This window comes from Dendrobates tinctorius, unplaced genomic scaffold (genome assembly GCF_039654945.1).
Source record: "Dendrobates tinctorius isolate UK_male_01 unplaced genomic scaffold, ASM3965494v1 ptg000014l, whole genome shotgun sequence".
NCBI lineage: Eukaryota > Metazoa > Chordata > Amphibia > Anura > Dendrobatidae > Dendrobates > Dendrobates tinctorius.
This window is the reverse complement of record NW_027361682.1, coordinates 3,837,220-3,860,391: the sequence shown is the minus strand read 5'-3', so window position 1 is coordinate 3,860,391 and position 23,172 is coordinate 3,837,220. Positions and strand designations below refer to the sequence as shown.

Here is a 23,172-nt window from a genome sequence, read left to right as displayed (position 1 = left end):
CATCCCCACTCATTAACGCCCCCACACATTAACCCCATCCCCATTCATTACCCCCCCACACATTAACCCCCATCCCCACTCATTAATGCCCCCACACATTAACTCCCATCCCCATTAATTGACCCCCACACATTAACCTTTATCCCCACTCATTAAGCCCCATCCCCACTCATTAACCCCCCACTCATTAACCCCCATCCCCACTCATTAACGCCCCCACACATTAACCCCCATCCATTAACCCCCCACATATTAACCCTTATCCCCACTCATTAACCCCCATCCCCACTCATTAACCCCCCCACACATTAACCCCCATCCCCACTCATTAACGCCCCCACACATTAACCCCCATCCATTAACCCCCCACATATTAACCCTTATCCCCACTCATTAACCCCCATCCCCACTCATTAACCCCCCCACACATTAACCCCCATCCCCACTCATTAACCCCCCACACATTAACCCCATCCCCATTCATTAACCCCCCACACACATTAACCCTTATTCCCACTCATTAAGCCCCATCCCCACATTAACCCCATCCACATTAACCCTTATCCCCACTCATTAACCCCATCACCACTCATTAACCCCCACACACACACATTAACGCTCATCCCCACTCATTAACCCCATCCACATTCATTAACCCCCACACACATTAACCCTTATCCCTATTCATTAACCCCCCACCCCCATTCATTAACCCCCACACATTAACTCTTATCCCCACTCATTAACCCCCATCCCCATTCATTAACCCCCCACACACATTAACCCCCATCCCCACTCCTTAATCCCCATCCCCACTCATTAATGCCCCCACACATTAACCCCCATCCCCATTAATTGACCCCCACACATTAACCCTTATCCCCACTCATTAAGCCCCATCCCCACTCATTAACCCCCCACTCATTAACCCCCATCCCCACTCATTAACGCCCCCACACATTAACCCCCATCCATTAACCCCCCACATATTACCCCTTATCCCCACTCATTAACCCCCATCCCCACTCATTAACCCCCATCCCCACTCATTAACGCCCCCACACATTAACCCCATCCCCATTCATTACCCCCCCACACATTAACCCCCATCCCCACTCATTAATGCCCCCACACATTAACTCCCATCCCCATTAATTGACCCCCACACATTAACCCTTATTCCCACTCATTAAGTCCCATCCCCACATTAACCCCCATCCACATTCATTAACCCCCACACACATTAACCCTTATCTCCACTCATTAACCCCATCACCACTCATTAACCCCCACACACACACATTAACGCTCATCCCCACTCATTAACCCCATCCCCATTCATTAACCCCCCACACACATTAACCCCCATCCCCACTCCTTAATCCCCATCCCCACACATTAACCCCCATCCCCATTAATTGACCCCAACACATTAACCCTTATCCCCACTCATTAAGCCCCATCCCCACTCACTAACCCCCCACTCATTAACCCCCATCCCCACTCATTAACGCCCCCACACATTAACCCCCATCCATTAACCCCCCACATATTAACCCTTATCCCCACTCATTAACCCCCATCCCCACTCATTAACCCCCATCCCCACTCATTAACGCCCCCACACATTAACCCCATCCCCATTCATTACCCCCACACATTAACCCCCATCCCCACACATTAACTCCCATCCCCATTAATTGACCCCCACACATTAACCCTTATCCCCACTCATTAACCCCCATCCCCACTCATTAACCCCCCACACATTAACCCCATCCCCATTCATTAACCCCCCCACACATTAACCCTTATTCCCACTCATTAAGCCCCATCCCCACATTAACCCCATCCACATTCATTAACCCCCACACACATTAACCCTTATCCCCACTCATTAACCCCATCACCACTCATTAACCCCCACACACACACATTAACGCTCATCCCCACTCATTAACCCCATCCCCATTCATTAACCCCCCCACATTAACCCTTATCCCCACTCATTAAGCCCCATCCCCACATTAACCCCATCCACATTCATTAACCCCCACACACATTAACCCTTATCCCTATTCATTAACCCCCCACCCCCATTCATTAACCCCCACACATTAACCCTTATCCCCACTCATTAACCCCCATCCCCATTCATTAACCCCCCACACACATTAACCCCCATCCCCACTCCTTAATCCCCATCCCCACTCATTAATGCCCCCACACATTAACCCCCATCCCCATTAATTGACCCCCACACATTAACCCTTATCCCCACTCATTAAGCCCCATCCCCACTCATTAACCCCCCACTCATTAACCCCCATCCCCACTCATTAACGCCCCCACCATTAACCCCCATCCATTAACCCCCCACATATTAACCCTTATCCCCACTCATTAACCCCCATCCCCACTCATTAACCCCCCCACACATTAACCCCATCCCCATTCATTACCCCCCACACATTAACCCCCATCCCCACTCATTAATGCCCCCACACATTAACTCCCATCCCCATTAATTGACCCCCACACATTAACCCTTATTCCCACTCATTAAGCCCCATCCCCACATTAACCACATCCACATTCATTAACCCCCACACACATTTACCCTTATCCCCACTCATTAACCCCATCACCACTCATTAACCCCCACACACACACATTAATGCTCATCCCCACTCATTAACCCCATCCCCATTCATTAACCCCCCACACATTAACCCTTATCCCCACTCATTAAGCCCCATCCCCACATTAACCCCATCCACATTCATTAACCCCCACACACATTAACCCTTATCCCTATTCATTAACCCCCATCCCCACTCATTAACCCCCACCCCCATTCATTAACCCCCACACATTAACCCTTATCCCCACTCATTAACCCCCATCCCCATTCATTAACCCCCCACACACATTAACCCCCATCCCCACTCCTTAATCCCCATCCCCACTCATTAATGCCCCCACACATTAACCCCCATCCCCATTAATTGACCCCCACACATTAACCCTTATCCCCACTCATTAAGCCCCTTCCCCACTCATTAACCCCCCACTCATTAACCCCCATCCCCACTCATTAACGCCCCCACACATTAACCCCCATCCATTAACCCCCCACATATTAACCCTTATCCCCACTCATTAACCCCCATCCCCACTCATTAACCCCCATCCCCACTCATTAACGCCCCCACACATTAACCCCATCCCCATTCATTACCCCCCCACACATTAACCCCCATCCCCACTCATTAATGCCCCCACACATTAACTCCCATCCCCATTAATTGACCCCCACACATTAACCCTTATCCCCACTCATTAAGCCCCATCCCCACTCATTAACCCCCCACTCATTAACCCCCATCCCCACTCATTAACGCCCCCACACATTAACCCCCCACATATTAACCCTTATCCCCACTCATTAACCCCCATCCCCACTCATTAACCCCCATCCCCACTCATTAACGCCCCCACACATTAACCCCATCCCCATTCATTACCCCCCACACATTAACCCCAATCCCCACTCATTAATGCCCCCACACATTAACCCCCACACAATAACTCTTATCCCCACTCATTAACCCCCATCCCCACTCATTAACGCCCCTACACACATTAACCCTTATCCCCACTCATTAACCGCCATCCCCACACATTAACCCCCATGCCCTCTACAAATCCCCCCCATCTCCCATCTTCGGTGGTTCTTCAGCTCCACAGTGGAGCACACACACTTACCACCATGGTTCTCTCTGGGCGCCGGGGAGTGACGTCAGCAGCGTGATCACATGACCTGATCATGCTGCTCACGTCGCTCTGACCTGGTGGTCAGAGCTGCAAATTGCACTGGCGTCTATATAGACGCCAGTACAATTGCTCCCCTCCCTGGGAGCCGGCATGCGCTCCTTCTCTGCGCCGGCTGTCAGCTTGACAGCTGACACAGAGAACCGCCGACTCCCAGGCCGGGGGGGGCCCGCAGAACGCAGCCGCCAGGGAGGATACTGCGGACCGCTGCATTAGGCGTGCAGGGGCAAATGCCCCGGCTGCCCCCCTAGATACGCCGCTGGTGAGCCCACCTCAAAGCCGGGACATGTCAGCTGTTTTGAACAGCTGACATGTGCCCGCAATAGCCACGGGTGGAATCGCGATCCGCCCACGGCTTTTAACTAGTTAAATGCCGCTGTTAAACTTTGACATCGGGCCGGAAATACACACAACGGCGACCCGCATCATGTGATCGCGGGTCACCGGTGTGTCATCATGACAACCACAGATCTCCTTGAGACCTCTATGGTTGTTGATGCCGGATTGCTGTGAGCACCACCCTGTGGTCGGCGCTCATAGTAAGTCTGCAATTCAGCTACATAGAGGCGATCTGTGCATCGTCTCCATGTATCAGAGCCGATCAAGTTGTGGATGCTTCTCGTCTCCCATGTAGGCTATTGAAGCATGGCAAAAGTAAAAAAAAGTTTTTAAAAATATGAAAAAAAAACAAAAAAAGACGTAAAAGTTCAAATCTCCCCACTTTCGCCCCATTCAAAAAAAAACAAAAATAAAATCAAACCTACACATATTTGGTATCGTCGCATTCAGAATCGCCCAATCTATCAATAAAAAAAGGATTAACCTGATCGACATTGCATTAAAATAATTAAAAAGATTGTATCTGCACAAAAATGGTATAATTAAAAACATCAGCTTGGCCTGCAAAAAATAAGCCCTCACCCAACCTGAGATCATGGAAAATGGAGACGCTACAGGTCTCAGAAAATCACGCAATTTTTATTTTTTTATTTTTTTTTAGCAAACTTTGGAATTTTTTTTCACCACTTAGATAAAAAAAGATCCTAGACATGTCTGGTGTCTGTGAACTCGTAATGACCTGGAGAATCATAATGGCAGATTGGTTTTAGCATTTAGTGATCCTAGCAAAAAAGCCAAACAAAAAACAGTGTGGGATTGCAGTTTTTTTTTTGCAATTTTACCGCACTTGGAATTTTTTTTCCTGTGTTCTGTTACACGACATGGTAAAACCAATGATGTCATTCAAAAGTACAACTCGTCCCACAAAAAATAAGCCCTCACATGGTCATAAACGTGTAAAGAAAAAGCAAGTCGACACTGCCAATACTACTGCCGATGTGAGGCTGTCATGTCCATACTGCTCGTTGTGGCTGAACCCCGAGATCTTGGGTGCTAGTGTAGAAAACACAATGTATGAATCCAATGAGAGGAAAGAATAGCATAGCACTCATCGATCCAGGTGAAAAAGTACGCTTTATTTAGCAATCCCGTCAGACCCGTCGAAGTGCTAGTAAGCACGAAACGGCCTTCGTCAGACATTGCTCACTCCTCCCTCTAGCCTCCCGGCCATGAAGTTTTAATGTGGATTGCTAAATAAAGCGGACTTTTTCACCTGGATCGGTGAGTGCTATGCTAATCTTTCCTCTCATTGGATCCTCACATGGTCATATTGACGGAAAAATAAAAAAAAGTTATGGCTCTGGGAAGAAGGGGAGCGAAAAACAAAAATGCAAAACCGAAAAAGCTCCGGGGGTTAAGGGATTAAACAGCAATGACACTGGAAGCTGCATTTAGCGTGATTGTGCATAATTTGTTTCTTGATTTTTTCTCCAGTCAAGTTATATACACAAGTTATCCCATTTCATTACAAACATTTCTTGAATCGTAATATTCTCCATACACTATTAACACCTCTGGACATGAAAACCTGATGAGGTTGGAGTTTTGAAATACTGGTCCTGACTAATCTTGGACAGATGGTCTTGCCTTCTTCAAATTCACTCAGATCACTACAATATTTTCATTTTCTACTTAGGATACAGACTGAAATCAGATCACTTCATTTTATGCTGCACTCGGGTCACAGGTCTCATTTGCATACAAAGTAGCTCCAATCAGGAGAGGGCCTGTGTCTGTAATGTATTGTCTGTAATACATTGCACGTTCAGTGTATTATACTGGTGGATAAGCAAAACTAAACACAAGACCTTCACAGCTTCTACACATCATAGGCAATATCTCATGACACCTTCTCTCCATCTACCTGATGATCCTGAGGAACATTGGGATCTTCTTGTTTACAGTCCTGTGGAAGAAGAAGAAGGGGACATCTCTCTGGTGTTGTCCTCTCACTGGATAGAACTGGAGGAAACACATACAGGGACTGAACTCACTCTTTACATACAGATAATTATAGGCCGTGTGTATTTAGTCCTGTCTATTACCTGGTGATGTGAGGGGCTGGGGAACCTCCATCATGACGTCCTTGTACAGATCTTTGTGTCCTTCTAAATACTCCCACTCCTCCATGGAGAAATAGATGGCGACATCCTGACACCTTATAGGAACCTGACACATACAATGATACCGTCATCCCCCCGATCCCTCCATAGCGTTACTGTACAATGTCCCAACATTCCCAGCAGTGTCACCTCTCCAGTCAGCAGCTCAATCATCTTGTAGGTGAGTTCTAGGATCTTCTGGTCATTGATGTCTTCATGTATCAGGGGGTGAGGTGAAGGCCCCATGATTGGGCTCAGGGGTCTTCTCCATCCCTCAGACATAGGGGCCTGACAGCGCTCACTAGAGGTCTTCTTCACTACTGTGTAATCCTGGTTATGGAGAGACACATTAATAAACCTCACTACAGACATTTCCAGAATCCTCACCTCTCCAGTTCTGTCCATCTGTTATTCCCATAGATAAGAATGATGTAATGTGACGTCATCAGAATCTCTCACCTCTCCAGTAAGCCGGAAGAGAATCTCTAGGGTGAGGTGTAATATCCTCTCCGCCATCTTGTCCCTGTCCCTATCCATCCTTGTAGGGTCGCTCAGGAGAATTCTCTTATATAGAAGATCTCCACTGAGAGGATCCGATATTGTAGGGACCTGAATGGGGAGAAGACGACAATGTATCATCATAAAGATCCCATGTAAGAAATCTCTGGAGCTGTTACCAGCTTCATATGATCTTTAGTAGCATCCTAAGGGGTGCACGCGTGTGGGGTCAGGCATGCGTCTCCCTGCAGCAAAAGTATCACAGCAGCTAAAGTATCGAGATGCTGCAGTTATTTCAACAGCAGTTAGTCATGGCAGGAGTCAGGACCCCACGCTGTGAATCTGTCTCTTTCGGGTATGTCTGCTGAGTAAGCACTTCCTATTACTTGGATCTAGCTTTTTTATTAACCCTCTTACTCCTTCACCATGTCTACATATGCCCTCACAGTGTTTTCTCCATTATTCCTCACTCTCCTTCACTATCCCCAAACCCCAGCACCCCCTAACCAAATAATCATCTCCCCTTCCCTCTTACCTCCCCACCTGACCTCCTCTACTGACCTGCTCCTCAACCTCAAATCTGTCCTAACCAAACATAAAACAAGCCAACCACTCTCCTTCTCCCATCTGCTCTCCCTTTTTCTCATTCTCCTAACTACTGACGATATATCTCCCAATCCTGGACCCCCACAGCTCATACCTCCCATTACTACCTGTTGTGAATTCCCTTGCTCGGAGTTCTGAGCCGAAGCTCCCTCTGCTGGTTACTGAGAGTAGTGGAGCTGTCCAGGTTGATGGAAGTTCCCCACCTGACGACGATAATTGGGAACCTGGGATTACTGGCTGGGAGCATATAATTGAGCTGGCTGCTCTTGGAGGTTGCTGGTGATTTCCTCCTTGAGCATTTGGAGTTCTTTTGTCCCCTGCATGATCTGCATGGTTCAGTTAAGTGATTCTTTTGCTAGTGCTTTGCATCTAATCTGGTTGTGCCCTTTTTTTGCTTTCTGCTTTGTTGCTAGGGTTCAGCGTGCTCCCTGCTGGAGGCAGTGCTGGGCCCTGCTTCATATGCTACAGCTTGTTCATTCCCGTTATGTTAGTATCTTTTTGTTTTGCCTCCAGTTTATACCAGAGTGCTGATCTAGCGGGAGGGTGAGGTCGTGTGGCCTCAGGTTTTTTGTATATCAGAAGTGTTGGACTTTTTTTTTTAATTTGTTTATTAAACCATAAGCAGTTATATCATACACACATTTAGTACAAGATGTTGAGTTTGATTCATAACATATATATGCCCAGATAACATGAAGACGTAAAGCATGATATGTGCATCAATTGTGTGTAAATAAAGCAAACACATAATATCAATTGAATCACAGTGGTGTTGTGCCATTATACCAGTAACAAAACCTGCCTAATTTCTAAACCCTACCTACATCTACCAAAACATAAACTATTCCGCAGCCTACGTCTATACAATGAGCAGTTTACTGTGTGACATCTACGCTCTGCAAGGTGAAGTGAGAGGAATTCCACCTCTCCCAAAACTTTGTGAATTTACCCAGGCTATTCTGATACAGCGTACGTTCATATGGGATAATTGAATTTACCAGAGTAATCCAGGACCCAAGAAAAGGAGGTGAATTCCGCATCCATCGTAATGCTAGTATCTTCCGTGCCATGAACAGCGTCTCCCGTAGAAAAATCCCAACATAATGACCCCACGTCTCCTCATCCCACACTCCAAATAGACACATCAGCGGCTCAAGGGGAACAGGGGCTTGTACCAGGGATGTTAATAATGACGTCACCCCCCTCCAGTATTGCACAACAACAGGACAGCACCAAATCATATGAATAAAGTCTGCATCTATTGAATGACATCTCAAACATTCCGATGATGGGTATCGGCCCATCTTGAAGAGTCACATAGGAGTCAAATATGATTGATTAATAATATACAACTGTATCATCCTGTTGTTGGCAGACGGAGATACCCAAATTGGCGACTCCAGGATTTCTTCCCATTCTTCACCCTGTGTATCCGGGATGAGCCTCTCCCACTTCTTCTTAACGGAATCTAAGTCACATTCTGTCCCCACCGACAACAAATATGTATATAGAGAGGAGACGAGACCCTGAGGGCCCTGTGACTTAAGAACCCCTATCAGGGGTAAAGACGAGATGGCATTATCTATACCCATACATCTTATGTGTGATTGAAAAGCCGATCTTAGCTGTAAATAACGGAAAAACTGGGATCTCGGGACCCTGTGATTAACTTGTAATTGCTCAAAGGATACCAATGTTCCATGATCATGTAGATCACCTATCGTAGAGACACTGTACTGAACCCAGAACTCCGCGGATGGATGTTCAATTAGCACCGCGGGAGGTAGTCATTATTCCATAGGGGCATTTCAGCTATAATATCCCTAAATCTAACCACCCCCTTTATCTGCCTCCATATCGATCGTGCCAGACGAAGCAGAGGTAGCAGTTTCAAGACATTTATTTTCTTCATTTCCAAAAAACCCAGTGGGCAACTAATCCGTGCAGCAGGAAGAAGATGATTCTCAGAATTCGGGAGATGACCTCCAGGCATCCATGTATTTTATGGCCTTGGCCTGTCCAGCTAAATAATACAAAAAGAAATCGGGTAACGCTGCCCCTCCTCCCCTCGTGGGCCTTTGTAGAGTGGTTACTTTAAGTTTAGGCCTGGCTTTTCCCCAAATAAAGGATGTGGTTTGGGAATTCAGATTAGCAAAAAAGGATTTGGGCACCACCACTGCACTATGTTGAAGAAAGTAGCTAAGCTTGGGGAGTAATATCATTTTAATTAAATTAATACGTCCGGCTACAGACAGTGGAAGTTTACCCCAAATCGCAAATTTACCTTTGACCATTTCCAGCAATGGTTGTATATTGAGTTGCAGATCAAATATACTACCCTGAGAAATATAAACACCCAAATATTTAAGACTGGTTACAATGGGCAGTGATGAGAGATTCCTAAGCCGTGGCATTGGAGCATGGGAAAGAGGCATCAAAGCAGACTTCTCCCAATTTATGTATAGGCCAGAATATTTACTGAATTTACTTATTGTAATGATCACTCTTGTCAAGGTCTCCTCCGTCTTGTCCATAAATATCACCATATTGTCAGCATATAGGCCTATGGTATCTGTCCGACCTGCTATTTCTATACCGGCAATGTTAGGGGAAGATCTTATACGAATTGCCAGCGCCTCAATAGCAAGAGCAAAAAGGGCCCTTGGAAAGGGGACACCCCTGACGAGTTCACATATGTAGTGAAAATGACTCAGATATGGAGTTATTTACGATGACCCGGGCCTTGGGCTTCATGTATAAAACACTAACCCATTTTTGGAATCTATCACCAAATCCATATCTCTGCAAACATGCACGGAGAAAAGGCCATTCAAGCGAGTCAAAGGCCTTGGCAGCATTCAGCGACGCCACTGCCCATTCATTGTCTGGTACCAGAGAGCTATATTGGACCACTGACTGGACACGTCTAATATTTATGGAGGTGCTCTTACCCGGCATAAAACCCGTCTGATCAGGATGTACAAGATCTAATATAACTGAGTTCACTCTTTTGGCCAAAATTTTTGTAAAAATTTTATAATCCACATTTACTAGTGATAGGCCTGTAAGATCCACAATCTAAAGGGTCCTTCCCTTCCTTTTTAAGGACTACTATATTGGCCTCCTAAAAGGATTCCGGCATGCATCCCCCCTCCCAAATCCCACGGAACACTGTCAACAAAAGGGGTGCCAGTATATTCTGGTATTTCCTATACAATTCCACAGGAAATCCATCCGGCCCAGGGGCCTTCCCAGAGGCCATGTCTTTTATGGCATCTTCTACCTCCTCCAGAGTGAACTCAGCATCCATAAAGGCTTGTTGGGAAGGACTTAGCGTAGGAAACTCTATATCTGAGAGATAATTTAGACATTCCGGGCCATCCATATCAGTCCTAGAGTTGTACAATGAACCATAATATTCAGAAAAGCACCCTAGTATCTCCTCAGTTGAGGAAACCACAGTACCCCCCCGAATCACGGATCTGTAGAATTGTATTAGTTGTGTTATACTGTCATACTAAGTAAGCCAGAAATCTACTAGCCTGATTCCCCATTTCAAAATAAGACTGCCGGGCAAAGAATAATTTACGTTTCGTCTTGGTGTCAGTGTATTGAGCATATAACCTTTGAGCGGTCAGCCATTCTACCCTATTACTGTTAGTTTGTTCCGATATATAGGCTGCCTCCGAGTCTTTCAGACGTCGCTCCATCTCGCCATCCTCCTCCGATGTCACCCGTTTAATGTGATAGATCGTGCAGGATAAACAACCCCGTAAGTAGGCTTTACGAGCATCCCAAAATACATGAATATTTCGGGGTTCGGGATGGGACGAGACGAAGCAACGTAACTGATCTATCGTTCTATCAGGGGATGTTATCAACTTCAGCCAAAAAGGATTCAGCTTCCATGTTATCCTATTAGTCAATGGCCCATATTTAAGCTAGAGAATAACTTGACTATGATCCGATATCCCACTATTTCCATGTTTAATATCATCCACCCACGCCGCCAGACTGCTGGACCCAAATATATAATCTATGCGAGACAGAGAGCGTGTAGTGGAGGAATGACAAGTATACTCCCTTGTCTCTGGATGGCGCACTCTCCATAGATCTAGCTACCCGCCATGAATTGTGAAAGTTGGGATGTACCCGGGGGGGGGGACTCCGCCCTGTATTCCATCGCCCAGTCTCAATTTATCAAGATGGTTATTCATAACCAAATTAAAATCTCCCATACAGATAACATGTGCATCTGGGTAATTTAAAGCAAAGCTCAATGCCTTCTGAATAATTGATATATTGGCTGGAGGGGGATTATAAATACAAAGAATGACATATTTCTGAGAGTTAATCAGCGCATGAACGAACACAAATCGTCCCTCGGGGTCCCTCCGGGCCTCCCTGACCTCCCACCGAACATCCTTATGAATTAGCAGTGAGACTCCCCTTGAGTAGCTAGTGTGAAAAGCATGTATAAACCATTGCACCCACGGTTTCTGTACCCACCGAACCGTATCTCTGGTCAAGTGTGTCTCTATCAGAGCCACAATGTGAGGACGGTAGTGTCTAATTTGTGAGAACACCTTAATTTTTTTTCGAGGGGATTTTATGCCTCTTACATTCCAGGTCATACAAATCAGCTCAGAACCCATTCCCGTCTATCTGGATATGATGCATAATGGTGCCCGATCCAAGTGCATAGATCCCACGCAAATAGCAGAATTTGACGTTGGCTGCGGCCTCTATTTAAACAACTATAAAAATTAAAACTTTTGAAAAGGAGATAGCAAAACAGAAACCTAGTAACATAGGCGTACAGTCTTACGCCCCCATTAAAAGATAAACAAGGGGATACCATCACTGAGTACAGCGTCCGGTATAGCTGGTATCTAGGAACTCGCCGAGAGAGCTCCAATTAGACCGTTGATTGGAAGGATCTGAAGCAACAGCCGCCACATTAGGATTCTTTCGTAGGGGACCCCTTATGGGACCGCAGCCACTCAGTCGCCTCCGCCGGATCTGTAAAAAATATGGAGGAACCTCCATGAACAACCCGGAGCCAGGCCGGATATATCATCGAATACACAATGTTCCTGTCTCTGAGTCGCCTCTTGACATCGACGAACTGCGCCCGCTGCTTCTGCAGTTCCATGGAGAAATCCGGAAAGATGGAAACAACAGCATTGCTGAACTTAATAGGACTTTTCAGACGTGCAAGACGCAGAATGGTATCTCTGTCCTTACAATTGAGCAGGCGTGCCAGGAATGGTCTAGGCGGGGCCCCCGGAGGCAAGGGTCTTGTAGGGACCCTGTGAGCTCTTTCAACAGCGAACATTGAGGAAAATTCGTCCCCCAGGGAGGTCTTAAGAAAATCCTCCAGAAACTGCTCAGGATGCTGACCTTCCGAGCGCTCATGTAGTCCAACAATACGGATATTATTCCGTCGCATTCTATTTTCCAAATCGGCCGCCTTCTGTGTCCAAGCATTCATGGAGCCCGCCACCTTCGTTAATGTAGCCTCCATAGGTGTAATGGTATCTTCCATCTTGGACACCCTCGCCTCCACCTCCGTAATACGTCCCTTCATGGCCTGCATATCCTGACGGAGTCCTCCCACCTCCGTATAAACATCCTCAATTTTCTCTGTCAGGGATGTCCTGGTCAATGAGATAGCCTGCATCAATTGCTCAGATGCTTGTTTAAGGGTCAATTCCTCCTGTTCCATCTCCTCTTCACCCCCAGAATGGCGATTTTTGCGCTGAACTTGAGAGGATGTGCTCTTATTGTGTCGGGCACTTTCAGCGGGGTCAGGTCTAGCAAACTCCTTCAATTTTTCCGCTGCCGCTCCCGACCCTTTTAGCCGGCTCATGATTGTCTGCAGTATGGTCTGATGAGACAACTGAAACGTACGGTCCAGGTATTACCCACCACAGGTGGGAATCACAGTCAGGCTGGTAATCGTAGATTAGACTACAAAGGGATGCCTGATAGATTATAGGGACGGCAGCCAGGTACAGTTCAAATCTTTATGGCCCAGGGAAGGGGTGGCCCCGCAGAGGCAGCTGCAGTGGGGAAGGGCGCACAGAGCCTCTCTTCGTAATGGCGCCGGCCTGCACTGTGAGCGGATAGTAGGAGATGGATACCACGCAGGGCCCATTTTTCCAGGGCACTCACTGCGCGCTCCCTCAGATAATCAGCCGGCTTCTTCAATGCCCGGCGGCGGTGCAGCAATGGGAGCCGGTGCTGCAGCTCTCAGCAGCTGAGCTGCGCGCTCAAGATGGCCGCCGCCTCGTGGGGAACCAGCTGCCCTCTCTTATCTCCCCTGCTGCCCGCTCCCAGAAGCCGTCTCCCTGCCACGGAGTTCCCAGGGGGGAAAGAGGTCTGGCCAGCTAAAAGTGAGTCGCCAGAAAGGGGTCCAGGGACCAGGATTTAACAGGATAATGAGGAGTTCTCCTTATTAGCGTCCTCTCCCGTTCACGGCATAGCCACACCCAGTGTTGGACTTTTTTAGGGTTTTGTGCGTGTTTGCAGACAGTATCTTTTCTGTCCTGTCCTGTCTAGACAGCTTGGGCCCCACCATTTGCTCAGTCTGTTTGTCACGCTCGCGCCTTGGCTGAATGGCGCGAGCCGGGGGGTTGTGGCCCCACTGTGCCACAAACCAGACTACCCTGGAAGGGGCGTAACTACGGCAGCTTCCTTGGTCTTCACTGGAGCCTCTGATGGTGAGGTCAGGCTTGTGCGGCAGGTAGCTGCCGGGTGCCACTCCAGGGTGGTGTCTCGCTGTGGCTGCTGATCCCACTCGGGAACAGGACACCTTGACAGAGGCTATAGACAGGCAGGCAGGTGGATACGACAGGCACGGCTGAGACACAGGGCAGGCGGGCACGGCTTGGAGACACAGGACAGGCGGGCACGGCTTGGAGACACAGGACAGGCGGGCACGGCTTGGAGACACAGGACAGGCGGGCACGGCTTGGAGACACCGGACAGATTGGCGTGGTATGAAAAGGAGCAGGTAGGGACCTGTTCACACAGCAGGTGTAGGCAGGAGGGAGTGGTGTATGCTGGAACAGGATCTGGACCTGTTCACACAGGAGGTACAGGGATGGATCTAGGCAGGAAGGAATGGAATATGAAGGAACAGGTTTGGGCCTGTTCACACAGGAGGTGCAGGTATGGATATAGGCAGGAAGGAATGGAGTATGAAGGAACAGGTTTGGGCCTGTTCACACAGGAGGTGCAGGTAGACAGAGCCGCAGGAGTGCGGAGCAGGCAGAGCCACAGGAGGTGCAGGTAGACAGAGCCGCAGGAGTGCGGAGCAGGCAGAGCCGCAAGAGTGCGGAGCAGGCAGAGCCGCAAGAGTGCGGAGCAGGCAGAGCCGCAAGAGTGCGGAGCAGGCAGAGCCGCAAGAGTGCGGAGCAGGCAGAGCCGCAAGAGTGCGGAGCAGGCAGAGCCGCAAGAGTGCGGAGCAGGCAGAGCCGCAAGAGTGCGGAGCAGGCAGAGCCGCAAGAGTGCGGAGCAGGCAGAGCCGCAAGGGAGCCGTGCAGACAGAGCGGCTAGGGAGCCGTGCAGACAGAGCGGCTAGGGAGCCGTGCAGACAGAGCGGCTAGGGAGCCGTGCAGACAGAGCGGCTAGGGAGCCGTGCAGACAGAGCGGCTAGGGAGCCGTGCAGACAGAGCGGCTAGGGAGCCGTGCAGACAGAGCGGCTAGGGAGCCGTGCAGACAGAGCGGCTAGGGAGCCGTGCAGACAGAGCGGCTAGGGAGCCGTGCAGACAGAGCGGCTAGGGAGCCGTGCAGACAGAGCGGCTAGGGAGCCGTGCAGACAGAGCGGCTAGGGAGCCGTGCAGACAGAGCGGCTAGGGAGCCGTGCAGACAGAGCGGCTAGGGAGCCGTGCAGACAGAGCGGCTAGGGAGCCGTGCAGACAGAGCGGCTAGGGAGCCGTGCAGACAGAGCGGCTAGGGAGCCGTGCAGACAGAGCGGCTAGGGAGCCGTGCAGACAGAGCGGCTAGGGAGCCGTGCAGACAGAGCGGCTAGGGAGCCGTGCAGACAGAGCGGCTAGGGAGCCGTGCAGACAGAGCGGCTAGGGAGCCGTGCAGACAGAGCGGCTAGGGAGCCGTGCAGACAGAGCGGCTAGGGAGCCGTGCAGACAGAGCGGCTAGGGAGCCGTGCAGACAGAGCGGCTAGGGAGCCGTGCAGACAGAGCGGCTAGGGAGCCGTGCAGACAGAGCGGCTAGGGAGCCGTGCAGACAGAGCGGCTAGGGAGCCGTGCAGACAGAGCGGCTAGGGAGCCGTGCAGACAGAGCGGCTAGGGAGCCGTGCAGACAGAGCGGCTAGGGAGCCGTGCAGACAGAGCGGCTAGGGAGCCGTGCAGACAGAGCTGCGAGCGTGCAGATGCACAGATAAAGAGGACACAAGGAAAGACACGGCAGGGAAGAACCACAAACAAGGAGACTGACAGACAGAGGTAAGACTGAGTTCAGACAGAGGCACAGGGACAAAGACACAAGGACCAGGATATTCAGCCTCCTGGCAGGAAGACAGAGTATGGACAAGGTACAGGGAACAAGACTCAAGGGCCAGGATATTCAGCCTCCCGGCAGGCAGACAGGCTACAAAGCAAGACTAGAGTAATCCTCCAAAGAAGGAGACAGACAGAACAGGGCCTGGCTTCCTCAGCAGCGGAATACTAACCGAGTATAGACATTGCTCAGGCAATGCTTCAGTGGGAGTGGCGAAACTAAATAGTCAAGGGCTCCAGGTGGTTGGTCAGGGACAGATTACCCAGGTGCACCCAGACTGCATAAGAACCAGAGAGTTCAGGCGCCGCCCCCCTATACACACAGTCAGGAAACATGAAGAGCAAGCAGGAAAACAAGAGGCATAGCACATGGAGCTCAGGGCTGGCAACAGATTTCACAGCATGGTTTGAAGGAGAAAGTAAGTTGGTGTGCGGGGGATGGGAGGCCATGTAGTGATGCCAGCAGGGTTGTTACAGTACCCCCCCCTTTACGGCCCCTCTTCCTCAAGCCTGCCAGAATGACCTGAAGAAGGAGTATGGAACCACATACAGTCCAGGCTGACAGGGCATCCTTCTGGTGAGACGAAGTAGGTGTGCCATCCGGAATCACCGAGTGCCAAGTTTCTTGGTGCCCAACAGCCTCCAACACCGAAGGTATAAGGACTTGGATCTCTTCCTCCAGAGTGGAAGAAAGCAGGGACCTGGAAGCCTCAGACTTGACCCCTACATCAGCCGGCCAGCTGGAAACCGAAGAGACCTTTACCGAGTCCAACTTCAGCCCGATATCCCAAGAAAATTGGACCTCCTCCTCCAGACGGGTAAAAAACAGAGATGCATAGGCCACTGTTCTCACCTCTTCATCCACCTGCCACATGGAAGTTGGAGGCATACATACGGGGAGCCACCTCCGCCTGTTACCCGGAACAGACTGGACCACTTCTTTCAAGTAGGCGAACGAGTACTGCTTAATCCTGGGACCTTCACCCACAGACCATAGAGGAGCCGAGGGCATCCACTCAGGATCAATCTTCAGCCCATTATCCTGGGGAAGACTATCAAGTGTCAGGGATGTTCCTGAGGACTGGTCACTGGTATGGTCACCGGAGGTGTACGGAGAGGGCGCCACTGTTTTCTTTTCTTCAGTGACGTCAGTACACCATGGCTTGATAGCCGGCAGATCAGGTGGAGAAGGAGACGATACAGAAGACTGACCTTGCAGTAATGGAACTAGACACCTCTGTTGGCTAGGCAGATCCAAATACAGCACCATGCTGGGTCTTTGGACCGGAAGGGGCAATAGAGTGCCCGGCTCAAAACGACCGGTGGGCAAGTTGGTCAGCAGGTGGAAGACAAATGTCTCTGTGTATAATGCTCCGATTAGGAGCTGTAGTTGACCCCTCAATGCTGGACTGTTCACAAGTAGGGCTCGGCCATCACCAAACCCCCTGCATGGATTCTGGAGCGGTGGAGCAGGAACCATGCACAGACTTTGTCTGGCTTGTAGCTTGCATACATCTGCACGGCCGAAACTCCCACAAGGCACCGGAACAGTCACAGACTTTAGTAGCGAGGAGGTACTCTCACCAAGGGCAGTCTCTCCTACTGGCCCAAGGTTCTGTAGCTTTGGCTTCACAGGGCTGAGACCATCAGGATGTTCCTTCTCAGGACTGGCCTCTGGCGACAACCTAGCCAGCCCCTTTTTCTTAGACCTCTTGGATCTTGCATGGGGGGCTGCTTTGGCAGGCTGAGGAACAGATGGGTCATGGACGGTCACAGACGGAGAAGATGAATTGGCCACAGGTCTCTTTCGTCTGATCCGTTCCTGGAAGCTAGGAGGGGAAGACTTTTCAGGAGACACTGTACCAGGCTTGTCAAAGGCTTTGCAGAAGGCCACCAGGAAGGCCGGTTGAGGAGATGGGATCCCCTGCTTCCCAAAGGGGGTTGAGCCACTGCAACGCATCTCCTGTTAGGTAGGACATTAGTAATCCTACCTTTACCCGATCGCTGGCGAAGTAGGGAGCATGCCATTGAAAATAGTGTAGGCACTGCTCCATAAAGGCACGACAGTGCTTGGGGTTCCCATCATATCTTGGCGGGTCCGAGGGAGGTTCAACTTTAGGTATGCCAGCCTCTAGTTGAGCAAACAGTCTATTGGAGACCACAATGGTGGGTGGAGCAGTGAAGGATTGGGCTTCAGACCGGGTAAATTTATTTGGTTGCCCATACTGGCAAAAAAGTTCATCTTGCTCCGAGGGCGAAAGGACATGGGACTCAGCGGGGACCATGGCCTGAGCAAACTGTCACGCTCGCGCCTTGGCTGAATGGCGCGAGCCGGGGGGTTGTGGCCCCACTGTGCCACAAACCAGACTACCCTGGAAGGGGCGTAACTACGGCAGCTTCCTTGGTCTTCACTGGAGCTTCTGATGGTGAGGTCAGGCTTGTGCGGCAGGTAGCTGCCGGGTGCCACTCCAGGGTGGTGTCTGGCTGTGGCTGCTGATCCCACTCGGGAACAGGACACCTTGACAGAGGCTATAGACAGGCAGGCAGGTGGATACGACAGGCACGGCTGAGACACAGGGCAGGCGGGCACGGCTTGGAGACACAGGACAGGCGGGCACGGCTTGGAGACACAGGACAGGCGGGCACGGCTTGGAGACACAGGACAGGCGGGCACGGCTTGGAGACACCGGACAGATTGGCGTGGTATGAAAAGGAGCAGGTAGGGACCTGTTCACACAGCAGGTGTAGGCAGGAGGGAGTGGTGTATGCTGGAACAGGATCTGGACCTGTTCACACAGGAGGTACAGGGATGGATCTAGGCAGGAAGGAATGGAATATGAAGGAACAGGTTTGGGCCTGTTCACACAGGAGGTGCAGGTATGGATATAGGCAGGAAGGAATGGAGTATGAAGGAACAGGTTTGGGCCTGTTCACACAGGAGGTGCAGGTAGACAGAGCCGCAGGAGTGCGGAGCAGGCAAAGCCACAGGAGGTGCAGGTAGACAGAGCCGCAGGAGTGCGGAGCAGGCAGAGCCGCAGGAGTGCGGAGCAGGCAGAGCCGCAGGAGTGCGGAGCAGGCAGAGCGGCTAGGGAGCCGTGCAGGCAGAGCGGCTAGGGAGCCGTGCAGGCAGAGCGGCTAGGGAGCCGTGCAGGCAGAGCGGCTAGGGAGCCGTGCAGGCAGAGCGGCTAGGGAGCCGTGCAGGCAGAGCGGCTAGGGAGCCGTGCAGGCAGAGCGGCTAGGGAGCCGTGCAGGCAGAGCGGCTAGGGAGCCGTGCAGGCAGAGCGGCTAGGGAGCCGTGCAGGCAGAGCGGCTAGGGAGCCGTGCAGGCAGAGCGGCTAGGGAGCCGTGCAGACAGAGCGGCTAGGGAGCCGTGCAGGCAGAGCGGCTAGGGAGCCGTGCAGAGAGAGCGGCTAGGGAGCCGTGTAGAGAGAGCGGCTAGGGAGCCGTGCAGAGAGAGCGGCTAGGGAGCCGTGCAGACAGAGCGGCTAGGGAGCCGTGCAGGCAGAGCGGCTAGGGAGTCGTGCAGGCAGAGCGGCTAGGGAGCCGTGCAGACAGAGCGGCTAGGGAGCCGTGCAGACAGAGCGGCTAGGGAGCCGTGCAGAGCGGCTAGGGAGCCGTGCAGACAGAGCGGCTAGGGAGCCGTGCAGACAGAGCGGCTAGGGAGCCGTGCAGACAGAGCGGCTAGGGAGCCGTGCAGACAGAGCTGCGAGCGTGCAGATGCACAGATAAAGAGGACACAAGGAAAGACACGGCAGGGAAGAACCACAAACAAGGAGACTGACAGACAGAGGTAAGACGCACAGGGACAAAGACACAAGGACCAGGATATTCAGCCTCCTGGCAGGCAGACAGAGTATGGACAAGGTACAGGGAACAAGACTCAAGGGCCAGGATATTCAGCCTCCCGGCAGGCAGACAGGGTACAAAGCAAGACTAGAGTAATCCTCCAAAGAAGGAGACAGACAGAACAGGGCCTGGCTTCCTCAGCAGCGGAATACTAACTGAGTATAGACATTGCTCAGGCAATGTTTCAGTGGCAGTGGCGAAACTAAATAGTCAAGGGCTCCAGGTGGTTGGTCAGGGACAGATTACCCAGGTGCACCCAGACTGCATAAGAACCAGAGAGTTCAGGCGCCGCCCCCCTATACACACAGTCAGGAAACATGGAGAGCAAGCAGGAAAACAAGAGGCATAGCACATGGAGCTCAGGGCTGGCAACAGACAGATTTCACAGCATGGTTTGAAGGAGAAAGTAAGTTGGTGTGCGGTGGATGGGAGGCCATGTAGTGATGCCAGCAGGGTTGTTACACTGTTCTCTGCCTGTGTTTGTGTCTCATCTTGTCTCCACGGCAATATATGTTTGGGGGCTGTCTATTCCTTTGGAGATCTGCTCTGGGGCAGTTTAGATTTCACCTGCCTTTAGGCTTAGTTAGTTCTCTGGCTCTGACGAAGCATCTAGGGCATCGTAGGAACGCTCCATGGCTACTGCTAGTTGTGTTGATAGGATCAGGTGTCTGCAATCCGCTTAGTTACCAACCTCTCTGGTCTTCTGGTGGCTTAGCCTGTTTCTGCCGTCCTCCTCGGTGACCCATTCATAATAGAATCACCAGCCCAACCGCAGACTCTAGGGTACTCAAAAGAAGGAAAGAATTGTAAAAAAAAAAAAAAAAAAGAAGTGTCAGAATTTTTTTATATATTTTTTCCTCTTCTTCTCTGGGGCCGTAGGAGGATTTTATCTTTAATGGAGACTAAGCAATTGTCCGATCGTGATGAGCAGCTCGCTGCTGAGGTGCGGGGAATTTCTGCCTATCTCGCTCAATCATCTGCTGTAGAACCAAAGAGCCCTACTCCTGGTGTGTTTTTGGGGGATTGGTCAAAATTTTTGAATTTCAAGAATAACTGTAAACTATTTCTTGCTTTGAAACCTAATTAATCGGGGAGCTCGGTGCAGCAGGTTAAAATTGTCATCTCCCTGCTGTGTGGCGATCCCCAGGACTGGGCTTTTTTTCTGACACCTGGAGATCCTATTCTGGCTAATGTAGATGCATTTTTTCAGGCCCTGCGGTTGTTGCATGATGAACCAAATGCTATTGATCAAGCTGAGAAAACCTTATTGGCATTGAACCAGGGTCAGGATGCTGCAGAGTTATATTGCCATAAGTTCCGAAAGTGAGCGGTCCTTACTAAATGGAATGATGATGCCCTAGCAGCTCTCTTTCGGAAAGGTCTGGCAGAAACTGTAAAAGATGTTTTGGTGCGATTTCCTGTCCCCTCTGGTCTTAATGACTCCATGTCATTAGCCATTCAAATTGATCGATGTTTACGTGAACGTAAAAGTACACGAGAGGCGGTGCTGCCTTTTGAACAAACTTCTGAACCCATGCAATGTGATAGGGCTTTGTCTAGGGCACAACGTCAAGAGTTCAGAAGGTGCAATAAGTTATGCTTCTTTTGTGGGGACGCCTCTCATGTTATTTCTGTCTGCCCTAAACGAGAAAAATGTTTTGCTCACGCATTTGTGGTGGGCAGTGTACAGCGTAAGTTCCTGTTGGCAGTTACCTTGATCTGCTTCCTTGTCTACATTTTCTGCGAAGGCCTTTGTTGATTCAGGAGCAGCTTTGAATCTGATGAATCTTGACTTTGCCAAGCGTTGTGGTTTCCCCATGATGTCCCTGAGAACCCCTATTCCCTTGAGGGGAATTGATGCTACCCCTTTGGCAGAGAATAAACCCCAGTTTTGTAAATTTTTGGTGTTGCACAATTTACATGATACTATTGTACTGGGTTTTCCTTGGTTGCAAACCCATAATCCTATTTTGGATTGGAAATCTCTGTCTGTAGTGACTTGGGGTTGTCAATGTGTTCTTAGTGACACTCCTGTTTTCTCCACCTCTCCCCAGTCTCAAGATGTTCCTGACTATTTGGCTGATTTTTCTGATGTGTTTAGTGAGAGTAAGTCCACGTCTTTGCCTCCTCATAGGAGTTATGACTGTGCAATTGAGTTAATGCCCTGTTGTAAATTTCCCAATGGGTCGGCTTTTCAACTTATCTGTACCTGAACATGATGCTATGCGATCTTATATCAAGGAATCATTGGAGAAGGGTTATATCAGACCATCCTCTTTGCCTTTGGGTGCTGGTTTTTTTCTTTGTGGCCAAAAAAGATGGCTCATTAATGCCATGTATTGACTATCGTTCCTTTAACAAAAGTTAATATCAGTACCCATTACCCCTGATTTCTGATTTATTTTCCAGAGTTAAAAGCGCTTGTTGGTTTACCAAACTTGACCTCAGGGGGGAATATAATCTTATTCGCATCAAGTACGGGGATGAATGGAAGACGGTGTTTACTCCGGCGGGACATTTTGAGTACATGGTGATGCCTTTTGGGCTCACTAATGCCCCTTCCGTCTTCCAATCTTTTATGAACGATATTTTCCGGGACCTTGTTTATAAGTTTTTGATCATTTATCTGGATGATATTTTGATTTTTTCCAGTGATTGGGATTCTCATGTGGAACATGTCCGGACTATATTCCGGATTTTGAGGGAAAATACTCTGTATGTTAAGGGATCAAAATATCTTTTTGGTGTACAGAGGATTTCGTTTTTGGGATTCATTTTGTCCCCGTCTGCTATTGAAATGGACCCGGCCAAGGTACAGGCCATTTATGATTGGGTTCAGCCCACTTCTCTGAAGGCTCTTCAGAAGTTTTTGGGTTTTGCTAATTACTAACGTAAATTTATACGTAATTTTTCTGGTATTGTTAAACCTCTGACGGATTTGACCAAAAAGTGCGCTGATGTGGTGAATTGGTCTCCAGAGGCAGTCTCAGCATTTTAGGAGCTTAAGCAGAGATTCACTTCTTCTCCGGTTCTACGGCAACCTGATGTTTCACTCCCATTTCAGGTGGAAATAGATGCTACTGAGATTGGTGCAGGAGCCGTTTTGTCTCAAAGAGATCCGGTAACCTCTAAGATGAATCCCTGTGCCTTCTTTTCTTGAAAATTTTCTCCATCTGAACGTAACTATGACGTGGGGAATCGGGAATTACTGGCCATGAAGTGGGCATTTGAAGTGTGAAGACATTGGTTGGAGGGAGCTAGACATCAAGTTGTGGTCCTCACCGATCACAAGAATTTGATTTATCTTGAATCAGCCAAGCGCTTGAATCCTAGACAGGCTAGGTGGGCCTTGTTTTTCATGCGTT

At 49.8% G+C, this 23,172-nt stretch overlaps 1 protein-coding gene across 1 annotated transcript in view; it reads right to left on the bottom strand.

Moving 5' to 3' along the window:
- LOC141073676 (uncharacterized) overlaps positions 1 to 23,172 on the bottom strand; it is a 502,533-nt gene that overhangs the window by 13,557 nt on the left and 465,804 nt on the right. Inside the window, exons 2-5 of the mRNA XM_073561034.1 lie at positions 6,795 to 6,944; positions 6,486 to 6,665; positions 6,279 to 6,402; positions 6,098 to 6,195 (exon numbers count right to left, since the gene is read on the bottom strand). Coding sequence (XP_073417135.1) covers positions 6,098 to 6,195; positions 6,279 to 6,402; positions 6,486 to 6,665; positions 6,795 to 6,872 — 480 coding nt within the window. The 5' untranslated portion in view covers positions 6,873 to 6,944. The remainder of the gene's footprint in view (positions 1 to 6,097; positions 6,196 to 6,278; positions 6,403 to 6,485; positions 6,666 to 6,794; positions 6,945 to 23,172) is intronic.